The sequence below is a fragment of the Enhydra lutris genome, unplaced genomic scaffold (genome assembly GCF_002288905.1).
Source record: "Enhydra lutris kenyoni isolate GAN:26980312 unplaced genomic scaffold, ASM228890v2 scaffoldscaffold35, whole genome shotgun sequence".
In the NCBI taxonomy this organism is placed as follows: domain Eukaryota; kingdom Metazoa; phylum Chordata; class Mammalia; order Carnivora; family Mustelidae; genus Enhydra; species Enhydra lutris.
Genome location: NW_019154119.1, coordinates 830,463 through 854,295, shown reverse-complemented (window position 1 = coordinate 854,295; position 23,833 = coordinate 830,463). Strand labels below are relative to the sequence as shown.

At 40.9% G+C, this 23,833-nt stretch overlaps 1 protein-coding gene across 1 annotated transcript in view; it reads right to left on the bottom strand.

Annotated features, from left to right (window-relative positions):
• Positions 1 to 1,207: 1,207 nt before the first annotated feature.
• Positions 1,208 to 23,833, bottom strand: part of LOC111154190 (steroid 5 alpha-reductase 2) — a 44,122-nt gene continuing 21,496 nt past the window's right edge. Inside the window, exons 2-5 of the mRNA XM_022513641.1 lie at positions 11,082 to 11,245; positions 6,730 to 6,831; positions 4,185 to 4,335; positions 1,208 to 1,684 (exon numbers count right to left, since the gene is read on the bottom strand). Coding sequence (XP_022369349.1) covers positions 1,618 to 1,684; positions 4,185 to 4,335; positions 6,730 to 6,831; positions 11,082 to 11,245 — 484 coding nt within the window. The 3' untranslated portion in view covers positions 1,208 to 1,617. The remainder of the gene's footprint in view (positions 1,685 to 4,184; positions 4,336 to 6,729; positions 6,832 to 11,081; positions 11,246 to 23,833) is intronic.

The window sequence follows — 23,833 nt, the reverse complement described above, 5'->3', positions numbered from 1 at the left end:
TATAAAAATCTTCATGAGCCCAGGAATTTTTCAATTCAAACAAAATTACTTAGCATCCATGATTTGAGAGGCATTTAATAAAAAGAAAACAGAAAACATTTACATGACTACAATTTGTATTTTTCAGTAACATACATCATCCTCAGACCTTTCAAACGTCTTGTTTCTTGTACAGTGAATTTCTGTACTTAGTACCTCACCTGATCAAATTGGTGCTCCTTTCCCAAAAGGGCTTGCTAAACATTTCCGACGCTTGCCACACACCTAGATCCTAGAGGACAAATAGTTTCCTACATTCTCATTCTGAGTCTTCAGCCCCTCCCTCAGAGAGCCCAGCATCTGAGCACCCACTCTAGGGTGACCCGTCCACAAAGGTTGCAAATTCTAATACATACTAGCTGATCAGTCCACATTCTTAGGGGGTTCCATGGGACCACAGCCTCCAATGCTCTAAGGGAAACTGGAATGCAGAGATCTAACTTTGAAATTTTGGAAACTTCCAAGGTTTAAAAAAAAAAACCAAAAAACAGAGAAAGTCAAACTGTGTGTGAATCCTTGTCTGAGCCAAACAAAAGATGTTTTCTGCCCTGCCTGTGCCCTCGGGGACTTGGAGGACCCATGTTCAGGCTGCCGCTAGGAAATGCATTTCTCAGCAGATCCCAAAGACTGCCGTGAAGAAATTGCAGGAAAGTTGCCAAGCACTTCTGGAATGCTTCCATGTCACTGCAAATGTCCTATCCAGGCAAGCAATAACGTATGATCTTGCTCAGTCATTTCCCTTTTTTGACACTCTCTCATCATTTGGGTATTTCCACAGGTTTCTGAGAATATTGGAATGGGCAGTGTCTACTGTAAAAGGCTTTTTCACTCTCTCACTAGCCAACCAGAGTCATGTCTCTCCCTCTGTGGTCAAGAAAACCTGACATTCAACGAACCCACACCAGTTTTCTGAGATATCTCTGACAGGAATCCGGGAAACTTCAGGAGGACAAAGGTGCGAGACCACGCACAAATTTGAAATGGGGTCAATGCCTCCTCACACCTTTGGCCATATGAAGAGAGGGCTCCTCTATTAAAAGCCCACATCATCACTTCACATCTTTCATAATTAACTGAGGGAGAGGAAAGTATGACTGGGTTTTCATTTGGGAGATTGGCTCAGGGTTCATGCAGCTCCAGAATTTCAATATTGCTCATTTGTATGGGTGTAAAATGTGTACCTTTAATAAATTCTACAAGCACTGCCCTCAACTGAAAACTTTCCTGGCTACAGGGCTGTCTTACATTGACAGAGAGCCACACATACTTAGATCACCCAAAGAAGGAAAGACATGGGGAAGTTTCGCACTTTCTAGGAGGACTGGATAAAGAACAGATAGATGTCTCCATGCAGAGAAGAGCCTTGTCAAAGCTTCAACAGGAGATCAGGAGAGAGACCCTGGGAAGACACACAGAGACACACAGAATAGCCACCCCACAGAATCCCCAGGCCGGCTGTCAGAACACAAGAGCCTCCTGGTTTATATACACACTGGAACTTTCAAAGTTAAAGCCTAGCAGCTTGATGGTGTTCAACAGTCATGTGGGAGCTTTTAGTTTCTTTTTTATCTGGTTTCTTTAGAAGATAAATGGAATGAGGGCCTTCCGAGATTTGGGATAGTCCTCAAACATCTTGAGGTAGAACCTAAAAGACAAGAAAAGGACAATTATAATAAGCAATGGTCAACCATTGAGGTTTGCTGGGTCTGAGATCCTTGTTCCAAACCAACCTACAGTTACTCAGGGCCTGACTCTTGCAGATGACCATCTGTCCATTTCCCTTCTCCCTCCTGCATCTCCTCCCATAAATGTTGAAACTTCTTGGGTTGGGAAATAAAAGTAACTGCCAGAGGACAGTGGTGATGATTGCGCAACGTTATGGATGTACCTGATGCCACTAAATGGACCACTGAAAATAGCCAAAATGGTAAATTTTATGTTATGTGTATTTTACTACACTAAAAAAAGGGAAAAGCCAGAAGGAACTACTCAGTGGATTCAGTTGGGAAATAAGGAACCAGAGCCCCCAAAGATCATGGGCAAGATTAATCCTAGAGAACTGGCAATTTCCCAGGAAATTATCCCCTCCCAAAGCCTTGGAAATGCCAAGAAAATGTTACCTCATATTCTGGGTTGAATTGTGTCCCCCCAGAATATATGCTTGAAGTCTTAACCTGGAAGACTTACCTGGAAATAAGGTCATGACAGATACGATTTAGTAGGTAAAACAAGGGCATACTAGAATAGGAAAGGCCCTTAATCCAGTATGACTGAAGGGAACAAGAGACACCAAGACAGAGACAGGAAGGGGAGGAGGCCATGTGGACATGGAGGCAGAGAATGGCGATGGAGCTGTAGACCATGGAATCTCAGATTGGGGCCCAACCAAAAGCCAAGAAGAGGCAATGAAAGATCCTTGCCTAGAACCTTCAGAGAGAACATGGCCCTGCAAACACTTGGATTTCAGGCTTCTGCCTCCAGAACTTGAGAGAATAAATTTCTACTGTTTTAAGCCACTTGGTTTGCAGTCATCTGCTTTGGCAGGCCTGGAAGATTAATACACATTGTGAAATGGCTTTCTCCTTGAGTGACCAGGCTGTCCTAGCTAGTTGAAGCTGATGGTTCTCCAGTGATAATCACGATGATGCACTCTATTAAGGTACCTTGATGTGAACCGGGGACAAACAGTAATAATATGTGACAAGAGGTGGCTGGTTTCTCGTGCTATGCTCAGAAAGGGCTAAGGAGTTTCTTCTCACAAAGGCCAGTTAGCCCTACAGGAAAGGTGCCTGGCTTTCCTTCTGGAGCTGTCTCATCTCACAGGACAGGGCCATGGTTTGGATTTTGCTGTTGCACCAGCTGGAAACCTCTGGTGGAACTGCTGTCCCTCCCCTGACTGGCCTCACCTGAGACCACTGCCCAGGACCCCTCCAACTGCTGGATGTTGGCACTCTGCCCTCTTCCCCTCTGCTTCTGGTGGGCAACAGATTCTGCCTCAAGGGAGAATGTGGACAGTCTGACAGGCTGGAGATGCTCTTTCTGAGGACAGCTACTGTTTGATTCATTTCCAACACATCCACCTAAAGTCCACTCTGAGGAAAAGATTCTTGGTTTAACCTTCAAAACTACAAAATTAGCCTGACTAAAACACCCATGCAGGAGCTTAAAGGGTCCCCTAGGTCCTGGTTCCAAGGCTGCTCCCCATTGAGCTATATCCCTCCCTCTCTTTGTCTCTCTAGCCACAAATGCCATTTGGGATCTGAATGCCAGAAAGGATCTGAAGTTCAGGTGTGAAGCCTGATAACAGCTTAGTACATTATTCTTCCCCTTGCAGTGATGCTTTTAGTTAATGCCTTTGTCCCCAGCCCATCCCAGGTACAGGGTCTGGCGGGGAGGTAGAAGTTAGTAAGTCTTTAGCCTAGACCTATAGAGAAAGGGTTCTAAGCCCCTACAATTCCTGGCATTCTCCAGATGAGGGGATAGTCCTGAAATCACACCACATAAGCTTTCACTTATCGTAACTTCCAAGGAAGCAGCTATGACCTTGGCTGGATTTATGGAGGGTAGGTGTTGCGGATAAAGGGGAGTGCCAGAGTAAGCACTGGTGTTACACAGATTCTGGGAGAGATTAATCCTGGCGTTTGCAGGGCTCTGTGATTACCTGAACTATTAGCACCAAAGCCAGAATTAAACATAGGAGCCACACTAGACCAGGGGCTAGCCTTTCCCCTGGTGGTACTATATAGTGGCAGGATTTTCTGTGAAGCTGTGGGCTGTGCTGCCCATGGGACGCACATTGAGAAATGCGGCAGAGGTCACTTGAACTGAAGCATGGAAATGGGAGATACTTCATGGACCTCTCAACCCTTACTTAGAGCCCATTGCCGATGACCCTGCTAGGAGTGCACAGAGCCCGGGTCAACTAACTCATAATTTCCTTGCCAGGAAACCTTCTTCCATAAGGTAGTAGGAGGCTTCCCAAGTCACTGAGGGTGTGCCTCTCCCTACACGGGTTTCATTTTACTCATTTAAAAAAAAAAAAAAAAAAGCGTTTACGGTACTGTCACCCAGCTGAAATCCAAACTCAGTGAAAGCCCAGAAAATCAGAGTTTACCAATCCGGACTTGACTGATCAAGAAATTTACCTGTGATGGTGAAAAGCTCGCAGCCCCAGGAAACAAAGTGAGAAAAACGCAAATCCAAGTGCTGGGAGGGACCAACTGGCCAGGGCATAGCCGATCCATTCAGTGATCTCACCGAGGAAATTGGCTCCAGAAACATACGTAAACAAGCCACCTGCACGCGCAGAATGAAAAGTCCATCATCAGAACTGGATCACGGCCACATTCAAACCCCACTGCTTTGTTCCAAAACACATAAAGGCAGTTATGACAAATGTGGGGCTGGAGACTTCCTTATGGTCATCGCAGTCTGGTGCAATCCTCTTGGAGAGAAGGGTAAACACAGTGACAATAGCCTGTTGCCCTCAGAACTTCCTGGAATCGTGTCGCCAACTGCTTGATGGGCTCCAGCCAATCTCTAGCGACTGCTGCACCCCTGGCTCGGGGCTGGACAATGATGAAGAGCAGGAGGTCTGGTTTTGTTTTGTCCCATTAAATAATGTTTCCAAGCCACCTTTCCCCCCTCACTTTTCCCCTGGACACCTGTACAACGTATTTCGCGTGGGCACTCAGACAAAATGAACAACATGTTATGTGACAACCTGAGCTGATTCCAGAAGTAATGAGAGTTTCCTATGGCATTTGCACATCCCCACCCACAAGGGAGTGTATGTACACTGTTCAAGTTGAAAGAAGTGAGTGGGAGCTGCAGGGGTTTTGCCCCCCATGGGGAAATGGTGAGGTCTGCTTCTGCTGATGTTCAAGGTTTACTTTTCTATCCAACCATATATGTCTGACATCAGACCTGTAAATAGAAATCAATACATTTCCAATGATAGTAAATGTATCCACTTTCTGTCCCACAGTAAACTAAAACTGATTTTTTTCTTTCCATATTTATATAAAAAATATTTTGTTTTTAAATCATTCTGTAACATACCTTAATAGTTAGAAACCAACTTTGACAATCTACCTTTTAAGAGAATTCTGTGCTTTTCTCTGGCTAGTTTTTGAGTGAATATTTAAAATCCCAAAGCTCCTTCTGGTTATCTTCCTTAAAGATGACACTGCATGAACAATTCCAGACTGGTGATTTCCCAGACCCTGGGAGAAACCACTGACCTCCTACAGAGGGTCTATAAATTGCAAATGGGATATCTCAATATATGGCTCCATTTTTGTTTGATATAGACACCGTGGGGATGTCAGCAATGCTTAAATTCATTTAAATGTGTTACTGAATTCATGGTAGCTCTGTCATTATTTTATTAATAAATGAATATCAATACCACATTGTAATTTAGGAAAAATTTTAAAGTAAATAAGAGGTTCCATTTACAGCAAAGAGGGTGGGAGCTATCAACCGACACAAATAGCACCTAAAATAGCGACAGATTACTTGGACTAATCACTCTCACCTGCTTACGTTTGTCAACTTCACACCCTGGTTTCTTGGAAACAGTTGAGATTTCAAATATTCCGTGACTTCATATCTGAGAATGCATTTGTACTTGCAAGACCTCCCATCTTAATTTTTGGTTAAGTAATTTTGGCTCATCATGCCACTAAGAAAATACAAGAGGCAGGAAGTATATACAGTACAGCACTACCCCTGACTACTGACTAGATTAAGTCTGAGTCAGCTGGAGAAGACAAGTCATATACAATTCAGCTTTATTGGCTGACTCATGAAGGACCAACACTGTGTGTACATATGATGCTTAAATTTCTGTGCTAACCTGACTGGGCTACAGTATGCCTAGATATTTGATTAAACATTATTTCAGTGCATAAACAATGAATTCTGGAACCCTGAAAAGAAATTAAAAAAATAAATATTTTAAAAATATATATTTAAAAAAAATTATTTTGGGTTATGTCTGTGAGGTTGTTCCTGGATGAGATTAACATTTGAATCTACACACTGACTAAAGCAGCTTGCCCTCCCCAATGTGGATGGACCTTATCCAACCCACTGAAGGCCTGAATAGAACAAAAATGCCAAGTAAGGGAGAATTCACTCTCTCTGCCTGACCGTTTTTAGCCTAGGTCATCAGTCTTCTCCTGTGCATGGACTAGAACTCACACCATCTACTCTCCTGGGTCTCCAACTTGCAGGTAACAGATCATGGGATTTCCCAGCTTCCATAATCATGCGAGCCAGTTCCTCAGAATAAATCTCTTTATGTATCTATCACTGTATCTTTACCTATATCCTGTTGGCTCTGCTTCTCTGGAGAAGCCTAATACGGTACATGGTTATTTTACCTACTCTGACGAGGTGGCAGCCTATTCCCCCCTTACCCCAAGCTTCGCTGTCCCCCACCCGCAAAGTATTATGACATTGCACCTTCCCAAGGGTGCCCCTACCTGAACTTCCAGGTTTAGATCCAAAAACGCCAAAATGCTGTGGGGTAGAAGGGGAGGTAAAGGAGAACGCAGAGGCAAATTGGGATATATTGTGTCATTTGGGCCCTCACTGCCCCCTCTATAGTTGCTGCTCATAGCACAATCCCTGGGACAGGCTCTCAAGGCGGAGTGGAAATCTGGAGGGTAGGGGAGGTGTTACCTTGTGGAATCCTATAGATGACTTCTCCGGGCTTCCTGAGCTGGCGCAATATATAGTCACTATGAATGTTGACTCCCATTCCCAAAATAAATAAGAAGACACCTTAGCAAAGAAAACAGAGGGAAGAAGTTACAAATGTATCCTGGTGGGATGCCTGGGTGGCTCAGTCAAGTTAAGCGTCTGCCTTTGGCTCAGGTCATGATCTCAGGGTCCTGGGATTGATCCTGCACTGGGCTCCCTGCTCAGCGGGGAGCCTGCTTCTCCCTCTCTCTCTGCAGCTCCCCCTCCTTGTGCTCTTGCTGTCACACACTTTCTCTCTCAAATAAATATAATTTTTAATTTTATTTTATATAAATTGTATTTATATATAAATTATATGAAGTTATATGTAAATTATATAAAATTTATTATATGTAAATTTTATATATTATTTATTTTATTACATATAATTTATTTTAAAAAATGAATTTTTAAATGTATCCTGGTTTTGGTGTTTTTCTCACAAGCTAAGTTTGTTTTGTTTTGTTTAATAAAGGAGAAGGGCATTCATTTCAAATTCTAAGAATGTTCAGTCAAATGCACTAGTTTCCTGTGATTCACTGCTGAGAGCATTCTGGATTGATACACCCATTCCCATGGAACTTAACATAAGTCAGACTGGGGAGCTTGGCACCTAGCAAACTGGTTTCAACCACTGTCAGGTCACACCCACAGTCTTGTTGCCCATTCATGAGCTCAGAAAGAAGCCCTGGTCTGAGGTGAGGAGAGCCAGGATCAGGGATGTGAGGTCTTGCACCACAGTGGGCACCATGACAACCCAGAAACACTCACTGTTCCACATAGATGCCCAACTTTACCTCTCAACAATGTGTATTTGTGCTATCAAAATACAAGAGGCGAAAAGCAAGAACACTTTAATTAAAAACAGATCTACTCTCACCTCCTTTGCTATGACAGGAAACAATGATTTGCAGTCTTGTCTAGTCAAAAGATCATTGGCCATTGTATGGTGATGGGTGATGACTGCACTGATCTTGGTGAGCACTGAAGAATGCATAGAATTGCATAATTACTACGTTATGCATCTGAAAGGACTATAACATTGTATGTCAACTATACTTCAATAATAATTTAATTATTGGCCTAGAAGAAAGGGAAACTGGGGAGAGACACCAATGGCAGGAGGTTGAAAGAAGGAGGGGAGATAGCATGCACAGTAGCAGACAATGCAGAAACCCTAGACTCTGTGTCTATGTGTCCTTGGGTAAGCCACTGACCCTCTCTCAGCCTCCGTTTTCTCATCTGTAAAATGTAAATTTGAATAATATCTATTTCACAAGTGCCGTACAAGTCTCCCTCATTTGTTCACTCATTCACTCATTTATTCATTCAACTAATATCAATTGAGAGCTTACAATACAAAGAGTTGTCCTAAACACCAAGGATACAGTCATGAGAAAACAGTCAAGGTGTCTGTTTTCATAAAGCTTATATTTTAGCATAAGAAGACAGAAGTGAATTCAAATAATTAAAACATTTTTTTTTTTTTTTAAAGATTTTATTTATTTATTTGAGAGAGAGACAGTGAGAGAGAGCATAAGCGAGGAGGAGAAGGTCAGAGGGAGAAGCAGACTCCCCATGGAGCTGGGAGCCCGACGTGGGACTCGATCCCGGCCGCCCGGGATCATGACCTGAGCTGAAGGCAGTCGTCCAACCAACTGAGCCACCCAGGCGTCCCTAATTAAAACATTTTAAATCACATACTGTCACTGCAAAGCAGAAAATCATAGGATCATGAGATAGAAAGTGAACTTGGGGTGGAGGGAAGGTATCTCCAACTTAGATGAGGTGAATGGGGAAAACTTTTCTGAAAATTTGGCATTTTGTCCTGTGATTGGAATAATAAGAATGCACAGATCTGAGGGAGAACAATCTGGCATAGGAATTAGCAGGTGCAAAGGCCCTGAGGCTAGAATAGTTTCATTATGTCTAAAAAACAGAAGGAAGGCTGGTGCAGTTGAAACTTTAAGATAGAGGGAAAAGTGGGAAAATGTGGACAGAATGCTAACTAAAAAAACATACACTAAGCATTACAGGCTTTGGTGAGGAGTTTGGATTGTTACAAACGAGATAAAGCCACTGGCAGGTTTGGAGCAAGGACAAAATAGGAAGTGATTCCCATTTGTTATTGCTACAAAAGAAGTAAATATGTTATGTGGGATACTAAATGTGAATGAGCAAAAATAAGAAAACCCAGACACCTTATTCCCACCACCCAGAAATTATAACCATTAAACACCTTAATGTATATCCTTCCAGATTTTCATCTTACATAATATCTAGGTCATATTTCAGTTTCCCCAGATAGACCCAAAATGCTTCTTACAGGTGGTTTCTGAAAACCAAAGTCCAGTATAGGACCATCCTGGTATCTAGACATTATGTCCTTTAAGGCCATTTTAATCTTGCCCAGACCCGTACTCTTAGAAAAAAAAAAAAAAAAAAAAAATTTTTTTATTTACTTTAAAGAGAGAGAGAGGTGCACATACACACACAGGTGGAGGGCAGAGGGAAAGAATGTTCAATGCTCTGCACTCCCCAATGAGTGCAGAGCCCAACTCTGGGCTCCATCTCATGGATCATGGGATCATGACCTAAGCCAAAACCAAGAGTCAGATGCTCAACCGACTAAGTTGCCCAGGTGCCCTAACCCTTATCTTTTTAAAAATTTTTTCAGGTCACTGGCTTCTTAAAAAGACACCAGACAGTTGTACCTCAGAATACATCCTTTTCTAGATAAGACTGGCTCACTTCTTGATGGTGGCATTCAACTTACTTCTTCAGTCTCCTTATTTCTTGTAAACTGACATAAACCATTTTCCGGTTATATTACCAGCTCAACATATAATTACGTTCATTTATTGTTTTTTTCTCCATTTTAGGAAACTTTCTTCCAGTTAGATTTTTTTTTTTTTTTTAGTTTTATTTATTTAAGTAATCTCTACACCACACCCAGGGCTCAAACTATTGACCCCAAGATCAACAGTCACTCACTCCACCAACTGAGCCAGCCAGGGTCCCCCATTTAGATATTTTTAAACTATATTATTAAGTTTCATAATTCAAAGGACAAAACCATATTAAAAGAAAAGCTCTACATGCCATCCCAATCTCTTTCCCCCAGACCCTCCATGCCACCTTTTTAAAATTAGGTTTTTTTCAATCAAATATTCCTTTTTCCAGTTTCACACACACACATTTTCCTTCCATCATTTTTACATGAAAAGTAGCATACTGGATATACAATGGTCACACTTTATTTTATTTAACCACATATTCTGGAGCCGTCTGGTGGGAGCACACAGAGGTCCTCCTTGTTTTTGTTGTGTTGTGTTTTGTTTGTTTGTTTCTGTGGCTCTGAACACTCCATTGTGTGCACGTGTCAACCCTCCAGTCGGCTGTGTTTTCAAAGGTTCCATCTTAAGGCTGTGTGCACAAGGGTCTACTACTGAAGGCCAGGCCCCATGGCAGCAAGAAACTTGGTTGGAAGGTCCCCAGTGCGGTCCCAGCAAGAGGTCATCACGGCTCAGACTAGGATGAAGTCGGAGCAGTGAGGGAGGAAGGGAGCCTCGTGGGTACATCTTATGGAGCTCCACGCAGCCTGACTAAGCTGACTGATAGATAGAATTTGATGTGTGATGTAAAGAGAGGAATTAAGGGTAATCCCTGCATTGGGGTTTAAGGCAAAACAATACACAAACAATTGAACCTTCTAGACTTGAGCTCCTCTTGCAGATAATGAAAAAAACCTCAACAGTGTTTTCTACTATTTTAGATAAAATGGTCAGGAAAAGTCCCTTTGAAGAGGTACAATCTGTTAGACACCTAAATAAAGTCAGGGACCAACCTCCACCAGTGTATGTGGAGAGAATATTCCATATAGAGGGAATGGTCTGTATAAGAGCTCTGGGGCAGGACCAGCTTGACCATTTCAGGCCCCAGCAGGAAGGCCACAGAGGCTACAACATAGTAATTGGATGGAGGCAAGAAATGGGGTCAGGAAATGGGGAAAGACCAACCACATTTGGGTGTCACAGGCATAGGCAGGGATTAGGAATTTGTCTTTTATCCTGAGAGTAGTAGAAACATCCTGGAGGTGGGGAGTGACATGTTTTTCAAAGGGTGGGGAGTGACATGTTTTTCAAAGGGCTCTCTGGCTGCTTTATAGAAAAAAGAGGAGGGTAGCAGGGAGAGAAGAGGAGAATGGAATTCCATGGGGGATTACTGCAGTAGGGCGGGGGAAGGTGGTGGGGATTTAGGCTGGGTGTGCATAAGTGGCCAGATTTACTTACCCAGGCGAAACCGTCCGTCTGTGTACCACTCAGAGGGGTATTCAGCACAGTAAATCAGGTAGTAGCCCTGGAGAAGTCCATTTCCCGTGCAGAAGACAAACCCTCTGACAAGGAACGCAACTGGGAAAGGCCTCCCTCTAGTGAGTAATGAGTAAACAAATGTCCTGAGATAGATGGAAAAGAAATGATAGGATACAGTGTTAAAAAAAAAAAAAAAAATCAGTCAATGAAATGAAACAACAATTACATCAAACCCATTTTTAAAAATCATTTTCCCTTGAACTTATGCAAAAAAAGAGCATTATTATTCCATTCTAGAGCAATCATTTATGCTATCATTTGTCTTGCTTCATTAAAGGCCATAGTAGTCACCATTTATTACCTTATTTTATTCTCAAACCAGCCTTGAAAGGTAAATTTCATCTCCATTTGGCAGTTAATAAATTCAATCCTATGAGCCCAGGATTGGAGCTCAGCTTTATATCAATCTACAAATAAAAACCAGATGACACTGGAAAAAGGGAGAGCCTTGCTCACCCCTGCAGTAGTGGGATGACATTTTGATAGCTGATCATACAGCTTTCTATATGTCGCTCTGAAATGATTTAATTACCGATATTGTGGCATTTCCTAGGAAGTGGACTGCAGACTCTCTTGAGAAAAGAAAGAGATTCCTCTGCCTGTTAGGAAGCATGAACCTAGAGGAATCTAGGAAAATGGGATTAAAAATATATAAACAGCCTCAAAATAAGATTTGTCCAAGATACAATGTTAAACACTAGAAATCAGCTACATTTTCTTTATAATTTTTCTTCTTCTAGGATGCAATATAACAATCACACAGGTAAGGTCATAAACCTACGTGAATAGTTTAATGCATAACTATTAAACACTCATGTAGTCACTTAACAAATCAAGAACTAGAACATTCCCTTCACCATCAGAGTCTTCTCTCTTCACCATATATTCTCTCTCTATTCGCCCAGAGGTAACCACCAACCTGATTTTTTATAATAACCACTTCTTTTTACTTCTTTACAATTTTGCCACATTTGGATGCATGCTTTAAAAAAATAGTTTATTTTGGGGGCACCTGGGTGGCTCAGTGGTTAAAGCCTCTTCCTTCGGCTCAGGTCATGATCTCGAGGTCCTGGGATCGAGTCCTGCATCGGGCTCTCTGCTCAGCGGGGAGCCTGCCTCCTCCTGTCTCTCTCTGCCTGCCTCTCTGCCTACTTGTGATCTGTCTGTAAATAAATTAAAAAAAAAATAGTTTATTTTGTTCATTTTTAATTCCATACAAATGGAGTGATATTCTATGATTCTTAGAGTATCCCTTAATGTCTTATTTCTTTAACTCATCATATTTCTCAGATTCAAGCATGCTTTTGTATATAAGCAATAGTTCATGTATTTTCATTGTTTTATATTACCATCAGGTATGAATATACCACATATGTTTATCTATTTTACTTTGATGGATATTTAGGTTGGTTCCAAAGTCTTGTAACCTCTCAGAGCTATTTTCCCATTACTTAATGATTGTATATTTTATGTTTAAACTCAATACATCTGGAATTTCTTTTGTTATAAGAAGTTAGATAAGAATCCAACATAAGGGGCGCCTGGGTGGCTCAGTGGTTTAAGCCTCTGCCTTCAGCTCAGGTCATGATCCCAGGGTCCTGGGGTTGAGCCCTGCATCAGGCTCTCTGCTCAGCAGAGAGCCTGCTCCCCTCCCCCCCACCCCCGCTCTCTGCCTGCCTCTCTGCTTACTTGTGATCTCTCTGTCAAATAAATAAATAAGATCTTTAAAAAAAAAAAAAAAAAAGAATCCAATGTAATATTTTTCCTAATGCTTGTAAATTTACTAAACTGTCTTCTTTCACTGACATGCACTTCCGTGGGTATTATGTACTAAATTATAAAAATTGGTTCTTTTTCTGGACTCTTGATTCTGTCCCATTGATCTATTTACTGTCACTACTACACTGTCTTAATAATTGTACTTTTAATATATGTCTTAATACCAGGTGGGGCAGGGGCACCTGGGTGGCTCAATCAGTTAAGCATCTGCCTTCTGCTCAGGTCATAATCCCAGGGTCCTGGGATCAAGCTCCTGCATCAGACTCCTTGCTCCATGAGGAGCCTGCTTCTCCCTCTCCCTGCAGTCCTGCCTACTGTGCTCTCTCTCTAACTCTGTCAGATAAGTAAATAAATAAAATCTTTAAAAAAAAAAAAAAAAAAAGCTAGGTGGGATTACTATTTTCAAAGTAAACTCTATTCCCAACATGGGGCTAAAACTCACAACCCCAAGATCAAGATTTGTAGACTCTACTGACTGAACCAGCCAGGCATGGGGTGGGTGGGTGGGTAAGGCATTCTTACATTATTACTGTTTTTGAGGATTTTCAATTTATCCTTATTTATTTCTTCATGTGAACTTTAAAACCAACTTATGGAACACCCCCTCCCAAATTTTAGAAACACTCTTAAGTGTGAAAATTAATTAAGGGAGAGAAATAGCAGGAGGACCTCTGAGAGTTCACCCCTCCATAAAAGCAAAGAAAAAACTGGCCAAAAAAGAAAAAGAATCAACTAATCAACTTTTTCAAAACTCAGTATCAGCCGAAGGCTTACAGCAACCTGGGGAGAATTTAAGCAAGAGAATATCTGGATGTCAGGAAGGGCAACAAACATTGTGGCCTTTTCATTTACCCTAGTCCCACTTCCCACTTTCCAGCTTGGCAGAAGCTGAAAGGTAACAGCCCACATTCTTGGGACTGGAGGGAGGCAAATGGGGCTGGATCTCTTTCAAAACCTCAGTCCCAAAGAGAAACCATCATTCAACCTATCTAGTGGTTCCCTAGAAGAATGCTCAAAAGGCTAGTCTTACTCCACCTCATTCAAATGTACCCAGTGCTAAATGTTTCTGGGCCAGGGGGATATTTTTGAATGTTTTACCAGGACAATGGCCTGAAGCAATGGATAATAGGTAGGACAAATAATAAACTCACCAAAAATCTTTAAAGGAAAGACAGAGGAATGAGACACCCATAAGGGGTTTTGAAAATCTCAGGTATATTTCTGGGAATCTAGACCACCATGCACATTCATAGGACCATGCATAAGTTCAAAAACACACCTGAAAATGTCTTAAACTCTCACCTCTGATTGACCTCTGGGTTTGCCCAAGTAGCTAATGAGGCTAAAAGCAGAACTATAAATTACGTGGGTGATTACACCGTACACAGGCCCTTGCAAAGACCAGGAGACATTTGATCCAGGTGTTTATGTAAGGCTCTGTCCCACTGCTAACTGATCCTTGAGCTAACCAAGCAGTGACTTCAGCGACTACAACAATCAAGACTTCAGAGATGGGACGCCTGGGTGGCTCAGTCAGTTAAGCCTCTGCCTTCAGCTCAGGTCATGATCTCAGGGTCCTGGGATGGAGCCCTGCATGGAGCTCCCTGCTCAGCCAGGAGCCTGCTTCTCCCTCTGCCTCTGCCCCTCCTCCCCCTACTCATGCTCTCTCTTAGTCTCCCAAATCAATAAATAAAATATTTAAGGACTTCAGTGAATGAGTTCAGAAAAGTCACTAAGTAAACAAACAACTATGACAACAGGCAGCAACAAGAACAAAACACCGAGCCACCCAGGCACCCCTAATTTCGGGACTTTATAAGTCTAAATGCAAAGCCAAAACTCACTGCATCTCATCCAAAGGAGTACATAATAACCAGAACAGGCTCATGGCTATAATAAACGACTCTAAAGTATCAGAGTTTCCACATAACGAAAGTTCATCTCTTGCTGGTGCCCCTGTGCAATGCTGTTCAGGGCTGGTGTTCTGCACCACAATCATTCAATACCCACACTCATCCTAAGCATCTTCCTTTTCTGGCAGACAAACAGAGAGAGGGAGCATGGAGGAGTGTGTACAGGTTTTCCCTGTGGCCAAGCCACAAGTTAGAAGTGGGATAGAGATGACTTCCTCCCTCGCTCCTCTGGCCACTGCCTCTGGCCACCAACTTTAAGGAAAGTGGGGAAATGTAACCTCACTGGATTTCTCAGTGGGAAAAGGAAAAAAGAATTGGTGAAACAGAGCACAAGCAATAGGTTCTAGAAAGCCAGGAACCCTGGAGAACCAATAAAATCCTTTTGATAGAAATGACTCTGCTACCCAATAGCTGGAAAGCTGGAAGCAGTTCAAAATAGATGTTTCAATGAAGAAAGCAATTAAAAAAACAATGAAGAGAAAGGAAAACAGAGTCAGGCAGCCCGAGAGGTTGAAGATTAGTACCAGTGGAGGGTTGCTGGTGAGTCTCACCTTCAGATCCCACATATGCCCTGAGACTCAGTTTCCCCGATTTGGGACCACTTTGGTTTAATTCCCTCCTACACTGCTAACGACATTTTCATTCTTTGGTGTTTGTTCTGATACAGAAACTGATAAGTACTCTGTAAATATAAAGTTTTCTATCACTGCTAAGTAAATATTCATTTGGAGGACTCTTATTGGAAAGGGTTAACTGAAATTGCAAATCCAAATTAAACCAAAGAAACAACCTTTAAAATTACACATCTTCTGTAGACCAACTCATATTTAACTAAGTCTTCTTCAAATATAAATCCTCTTGCTAAGATTATCAAGCCTATTGAAGACTTTTCACTATATGAAATTTTAGACTTCATTGTCAATCAAAGTAAATTCAAACTCTATGTTTAAATACAAGTTTCCCATGTATATATTTACTTGTTATATGTAGTAATGACTCCCTCAACCCATGTCCCCCTTCACCCACCACTGCATTGTTTGGCTTTCCTTTATAGCAAAACTCCTTCAAATAGCTGTCTACACTTGCCATCTCTTTGTCTTCTCCTCTTCTTCTTTCCTCTCTCCCTTGCTGTAGAAACTGATCTTGGCAAAACCACCAGAGATCTCCACATTTCCTTATCTAAGAGTCAATTTTCTGTTCTCTTCTTGTTTGACAAATTAATCATTCCATCCTTCTGGAAACATTTTCTTCACTCAACCTCCAGTACACCACTTTCTGTTGGTTTTTCTTCTACTTTATCAAATTTTTCCTCATTTTCCTTTGATGGTTTCTCTTTATCTCCTTGACCTCTAAATATTAGAGTGCTCCAGGGCTCAGGACTCTTTTCTTTACTTCCAGCCACTGTAGAGGGGACCACATCTAGCCTCATATCTTTAAGTATCATATACAGAATGAAAACTCCCAAATTTATGTCCTTGAACTCAGATTCATATAGCCAATGTTCCACTAGACATCTAGTAAACTAGATTTTAAAAGCTAGATAAAAAAGGATATCTCAAGGGACACCTGGGTGGCTCAGTCCATTAACTGGCTGCCTTCGGCTCAGGTCATGATCCTAGGGTCCTGGGATTGAGTCCTGCATTGGGTTCCTTGCTCAGTGGGGAGCCTGCTTCTCTCTCTGCTTCCTCTGCCTGCCACTCTGCATGCTTGTGCACTCTCTCTCTCACTCTGACAAATAATAAGATCTTTTTAAAAAAGGATATCTCAAACTCAGTCATCCAAACCCAAACCCCTGATCCCCCACTTTCCCCAAAATTTGCACCTCCTTAAGTCTGCCCCTTCTCAGTAAATGACAAGTTCATTCTTCCAATTGCACAGATTGAACCACTGTTGACCTCGCTCTCTCTCTCTCTCTCTCTCTCTCATACCCGACATTAAATCTATTAACAAATCCTGTCAGCTCCACAATCAAAATATTTCTAGAATCTGACTACTTCTCACCAACTCTATCAAACAGAAAGATAATAAGAAAATCTCCAAAACATGGGAACTTAACTGCGTAATTCCAAATAATTTATAGTTCAAAGATGAAGCCTCAAAGGAAATCAAAAACTATATTGAACTCATTAAAAATGAAAATTACAACATATCAAAATTTGTAAGACACAGCTAAATCAGTGCTGGGAGAGAAGTCTATAGCTCTAAATGCATACAACAGAAAATAGGAAAGATCTCAAAGCTCCCACCTTAGGAATCTAGGGAAAAAGAAAAGCATAACACCAAATATTCCCAAAGGAAGTAGAAGAAAGGCAATAATAAAGATAAAGATAAAGCAGACATTGGAGGAGACAAGATGGCAGAGAAGTAAAAGGCTCTGTTTCAGCCTGTCCCCTAAAGTAAGCTGATTACCTACCAAAGAACTCTGATCACCCATGAAATCAGCCTAAGATTAGAATTATACACTTCTGGATCTCTATAGGGGCAAAAGACGTCAGTGGACAGGTAAAGCAGAGTGGGAACATAGGACTGATATCGGAAGATAAACAAAAAGGGGAGGGAGCCACCAGAAGTGACCCATTGGAAAGTAATACACCAATACGAGAGTGCACTGTGATTGGGGATGAGCATTAACTTGGAGTCTGCTTGAAAGCACTCAAAAAGAGCAAAAGATCTTAAGGGGAAATTGGTGGAATTGGGCGGTTAGGGACAGGGACTTAAGTCTATGGACCCAGGACTGCCACCACAGGTGAGCAATCAGAGAGCACAATGAAAGAAGCCAGGTCTTGGTCCCTGAACCACCAGTGCACCTGAGAGCGTCTGGGTGGCAGCACCCATGAGGGAGTCTGGTGTGGACGCGAGCCGGTGTTCTCTAGAACCACAGCCTTTTGCACTCTGCCCTCTAATCTAATCTAAATCCTCTAAAAGCTAGGGTAACTGAGGCAGAAGATAGAAGTAGTGATCTGGAGGACAAACTGATAGAGAAAAAGGATCAGGAAGAAGCCTGGAACAAATGGCTTAGAAGCCATGAAAAGAGATTCAGGGAAATAAATGACACCATGAAACATTCCAATGTCAGAATTATTGGAATCCCTGAGGGGGAGGCGAAAGAAAGAAGACTAGAGGATATAGTTGAATAAATTCTCCATGACAATTTTCCCAATCTGGCAAATGAAACCAGTGTTCATGTACTAGAGGCAGAAAGGTCTCCCCCCAAGATCATAGAATCTAGAAAGACCTTGAGACACATGATTGTGAAAATGATGAGTCATAATTTTAGACAGAAGCTCTTGAAAGCAGCTAGAGGGAAGAGATTCCTTACGTACAGAGGAAAGCCCATCAGAATAACATCAGACCTATCCACAGAAATCTGGCAAGCCAGAAAGGGCTGGCAAGATGTATTCAGGACACTAAGTGAGAAGAACATGCAGCCAAGAATACTTTATCCAGCAAGACTGACATTCAAAATGGATGGAGAGATAAAGAGCTTCCAAGAACCGCAAGGTTTAAAAGAGTATGTGACCACCAAACCAGCATTGTAAGAAATATTAATAGGGGTTCTATAAAAGAGGAAAAAAACCAAGAATATCATTGAACAGAAATATATGGAGACAATCTATAGAAACAAAGACTTCACAGGTAACATGATGTCAATAAAAACGTATCTCTCAATAATCACTCTCAATGTGAATGGCCTAAATGTGCCCATAAAATGGCACAGGGCTGCAGATTGGATAAAACGATAGGACCCAACCATATTTTGTCTAAAAGAGACCCATTTTGAACCTAAGAATACATCCAGACTAAAAGTGAAGGGATGGAGAAGCATCTTTCATGCCAATGGGCCTCCAAGAAGGCTGGGGTAGCAATTGTCATATCAGATAAATTAGATTTTAAACTAAAGACCATAGTCAGAGATACAGAAGGACACTACATAATTCTTAAAGGGACTATCCACCAAGAAGATCTAACAATTGTAAATATTTATGCCCCCAATATGGGAGCAGCCAATTACATAAGAAAACTGTTAATCAAGATAAAGAGTCATATTGATATGAATACATTAATAATAGGAGATCTTAACATGCCACTCTCAGTAGAAGACAGATAATCCAAGCAGAAAATCAATAAAGAAACAAGAGCTTTGAATGACATATTGGACCAGATGGACCTCATAAATATATATAGAACATTCCACCCTAAAACAACAGAACACTCATTCTTCTCGAGTGCACATGGAACCTTCTCCAGAATAGACCATATACTGGGTCACAAATCAGGGCTCAACCAATACCAAAAGAATGAGATTATTCCCTGCATATTCTCAGATCACAATGCTTTGAAACTGAAGCTCAACCACAAGGAAAAGTTTGGAAGGAATTCAAACACTTGGAAGCTAAAGACCACCTTGCTTAAGAATACTTGTATCAACCAGGAAATCAAAGAAGAACTTAAACAATTCATGGAAACCAATGAGAATGAACACACTTCGGTCCAAAACCTATGGGATACAGCAGTCCTAAGGGGGAAATACATAGCCATCCAAGCCTCCCTCAAAAAAAATTAAAAAATCCAGAATACACCAGCTGTCTTTATACCTTAAAGATATGGAGAATCAACAACAAATTCAGCCAACTCCACACACAAGAAGGGAAATAATCAAGATTAGGGCAGAGATCAGTGAGATAGAAACTAGAGATACAGTAGAACGCATCAATTAAAATAGAAGCTGGTTTTTTGAAAGAATCAATAAGATCGACAAACCATTGGCCAAACTAATCCAAAAGAAAAGAGAAAAGCCCCAAATTAATAAAATTATGAATGAAAAGGGAGGGATCACAACTAACACCAAGGAAATAGAAACAATAATCAGAAATTATTAACAGTTATATGCTAATAAGTTAAGCAATCTAGATGAAATGGATGCATTCCTGAAAAACTATAAACTTCCAAAATTGAACCAGGAAGAAATAAACAACCTGAATAGACCAATATCTAGTAACGAGATTGAAGCAGTGATGAAAAACCTCCCAAAACACAAGAGCCCAGGAGCTGATGGATTCCCCAGGGAATTCTACCAAACATTCAAAGAAGAAAAAATACCTATTCTCCTGAAGCTGTTTCAAAAACTTGAAGCAGGAGGAAAACTTCTAGACTCTTTTTGTGAAGCCAGCATTACCCTGGTCCCCAAACCAGGCAAAGACCCCACCAAAAAGGAGAATTTCAGACCAATATCCCTGATGAATATGGATGCTAAGATTCTCAGCAAGATCCTAGCTAATAGGATCCAACAGCACATTAAAAAGATTATCCACCATGACCAGGTGGGATCCATCCCTGGGTTGCAAGGATGGTTCAACATTGGAAATCAATCAATGTGATAGAACAAATCAATAAGAGAAGAGAGAAGAACCACATGGTCCTCTCAATTGATGCAGAAAAAGCATTTAACAAAATCCAGCATCTGTTCCTGATTAAAACACTTCAAAGTATAGGAAAATAGGGAACATTCCTCAACTTCATAAAATCTATCTATCAAAAACCCACAGCAAATATCATCATCAATGGGAAAAAGATGACAGCCTTCTCTTTGAGATCAGGAAAACGACAAGGATGCCCACTCTCACCACTCTTGTTCAACATAGTATTAGAAGTCCTAGCAGAAGCAATCAGACACAAAGAGAAATAAAAGGTATTCAAATTGGCAATGAGGAAGTCAAACTCTCTGTCTTCATAGATGACATGATACTTTATATGGAAAACCCAAAAGACTTCACCCCAAAACTACTAGAACTCAAACAGCAATTCTGGAATGTGGCAGGATACAAAGTCAATGAACAGAAATCAGTTGCTTTCTTATACAATAACAATGAAAATACAGAAAGGGAAATTAGAGAATCAATCCCATTTACTATAGCACCAAGAACCATAAGATATCTGGGAATAAACCTAACCAAAAAGGTAAAGGATCTGTACTCAAGGAACTACAGAACACTCATGAAAGAAGTTGAAGAAGACACAAAAAGATGGAAGATCATTCCATGCTCATGGGTCAGAAAAATAAACACTGTTATACACAACCTAACCCTACACCTAAAGGAGCTGGAGAAAGAACAACAAAGAAAGCCTAAACCCAGCAGGAGAAGAGAAATAATAAAGATCAGAGCAGAAATCAATGAAATAGAAACCAAAAAAAACAATAGAACAAATCAATGAAACTAGGAGCTGGTTCTTTGAAAGAATTAATAAGATTGATAAATCCCTGGCCAGACTTATCAAAAAGAAAAGAGAAAGGACCCAAATCAATAAAATCTTGAATGAAAGAGGAGAGATAACAACCAACACCAAAGAAATACAAACAATTATAAGAACATATTATGAGCAACTTTACGCCAACAAATTTGAAAATGTGGAAGAAATGGATGCATTCCTAGAGACATATAAACTGCCAAAACTGAACCAGAAAGAAATAGAAAATCTGAACAGACCCATAACCAGTAAGGAGATTGAAACAGTCATCAACAATCTCCAAACAAACAAAAACCCAGGACCAGACAGCTTCCCAGGGGAGTTCTACCAAACATTGAAAGAAGAATTAATTCCTATTCTCCTGAAACTGTTCTGAAAAATAGAAATGGAAGGAAAACTTCCAAACTCATTTTATGAGGCCCGCATCACCTTGATCCCAAAACCAGACAAGGAACCCATCAAAAAAGAGAATTACAGACCAATATCCTTAATGAACACAGATGCGAAAATTCTCACCAAAATACTAGCCAATAGGATCCAACAGTACATTAAAAGGATTATTCACCACAACCAAGTGGGATTTATTCCACGACTGCAAGGTTGGTTCAACAGCCACAAATTAATCGATGTGATACAATACATTAATAAAAGAAAGAACAAGAACCATAGGATACTCTCAGATGCTGAAAAAGCATTTGACAAAGTACAGCATCCCTTCCTGATCAAAACTCTTCAAAGTGTAGGGATAGAGGGCACATACCTCAATATTATCAAAGCCATCTATGAAAAACCTACTGCAAATATCATTCTCAATGGAGAAAAACTGAGAGCTTTTCCTCTAAGGTCAGGAACATGGCAGGGATGTCCACTATCACCACTGCTATTCAACATAGTACTAGAAGTCCTGGCCTCAGCAATCAGACAACAAAAAGAAATTAAAGGCATCCAAATTGGCAAAGAAGAAGTCAACTATCACTCTTTGCAGATGATATGATACTGTATGTGGAAAACCCCAAAGACTCCATTCCAAATCTGCTAGAACTTGTACAGGAATTCAGTAAAGTGTCGGGATATAAAATCAATGCACAGAAATCAGTTGCATTTCTTTACACTAACAACAAGACAGAAGAAAGAGAAATTAAGGAGTCAATCCCATTTACAATTGTACCCCAAACTATAAGATACCTAGGAATAAACTTAACCAAAGAGGCTAAGAATCTATACTCAGAAAACTATAAAGAACTCATGAAAGAAATTGAGGAAGACACAAAGAAATGGAAAAATGGAAGACACATGCTCATGGATTGGAAGAACAAATATTGTGAAAATGTCTATGCTACTTAAAGCAATCTACACATTTAATGCAATCCCTATCAAAATCCCATCCATTTCTTTCAAAGAAATGGAACAAATAATCCTAAAATTTATATAGAACCAGAAGAGACTTCGAATAGCCAAAGGAATATTGAAAAAGAAAGCCAAAGTTGGTGGCATCACAATTCCGGACTTCAAGCTCTATTACAAAGCTGTCATCAGCAAGACAGCATGGTACTGGCACAAAAACAGACACATAGATCAATGGAACAGAATAGAGAGCCCAGAAATAGACCCTCAACTCTATGGTCAACTAATCTTCGACAAAGCAGGAAAGAATGTCCAATGGAAAAAAAACAGCCTCTTCAACAAATGATGTTGGGAAAACTGGACAGCCACATGCAGAAAAATGAAACTGGACCATTTCCTTACACCACACACGAAAATAGACTCCAAATGGATGAAGGACCTCAGTGTGAGACAGGAATCTATCAAAATCCTTGAGGAGAACACAGGCAGCAACCTCTTCGACCTCAGCTACAGCAACTTCTTCCTAGGAACATCACCAAAGGCAAGGGAAACAAGGGCAAAAATGAACTATTGGGACTTCATCAAAATCAAAAGCTTTTGCACAGCAAAGGAAACAGCTAACAAAACCAAAAGACAACTGACAGAATGGTAGAAGATATTTGCAAATGACATATCAGATAAAGGACTAGTATCCAAAATCTATAAAGAGCTTATGAAACTCAACACCCAAAGAACAAGTAATCCAATCAAGAAATGGGCAGAGGACATGAACAGACATTTCTGCAAAGAAGACATCCAGATAGCCAACAGACACATGAAAAAGTGCTCCGCATCACTCGGCATCAGGGAAATACAAATCAAAACCACGATGAGATACCACCTCACACCAGTCAGAATGGCTAAAATTAACAAGTCAGGAAATGATAGATGCTGGCGAGGATGTGGAGAAAGGGGAACCCTCCTACACGGTTGGTGGAAATGCAAGCTGGTGCAACCACTCTGGAAAACAGCATGGAGGTTCCTCAAAAAGTTGAAAATAGAGCTAACTTATGACCAAGCAATTGCACTACTGGGTATTTACCCTAAAGATACAAACGTAGTGATCCAAAGGAGCACATGCACCCAAATGTTTATAGCAGCAATGTCCACAATAGCCAAACTATGGAAAGAGCCTAGATGCCCAACAACAGATAAATGGATAAAGAAGATGTGATATATATATATATACATACACACACACACACACACACACACACACACACACACACACACACAATGGAACACTATGCAGCCATCAAAAGAAATGAAATCTTGCCATTTGTGATGACGTGGATGGAACTACAGGGTATTATGCTTAGTGAAATAAGTCAATTGGAGAAAGACAACTAT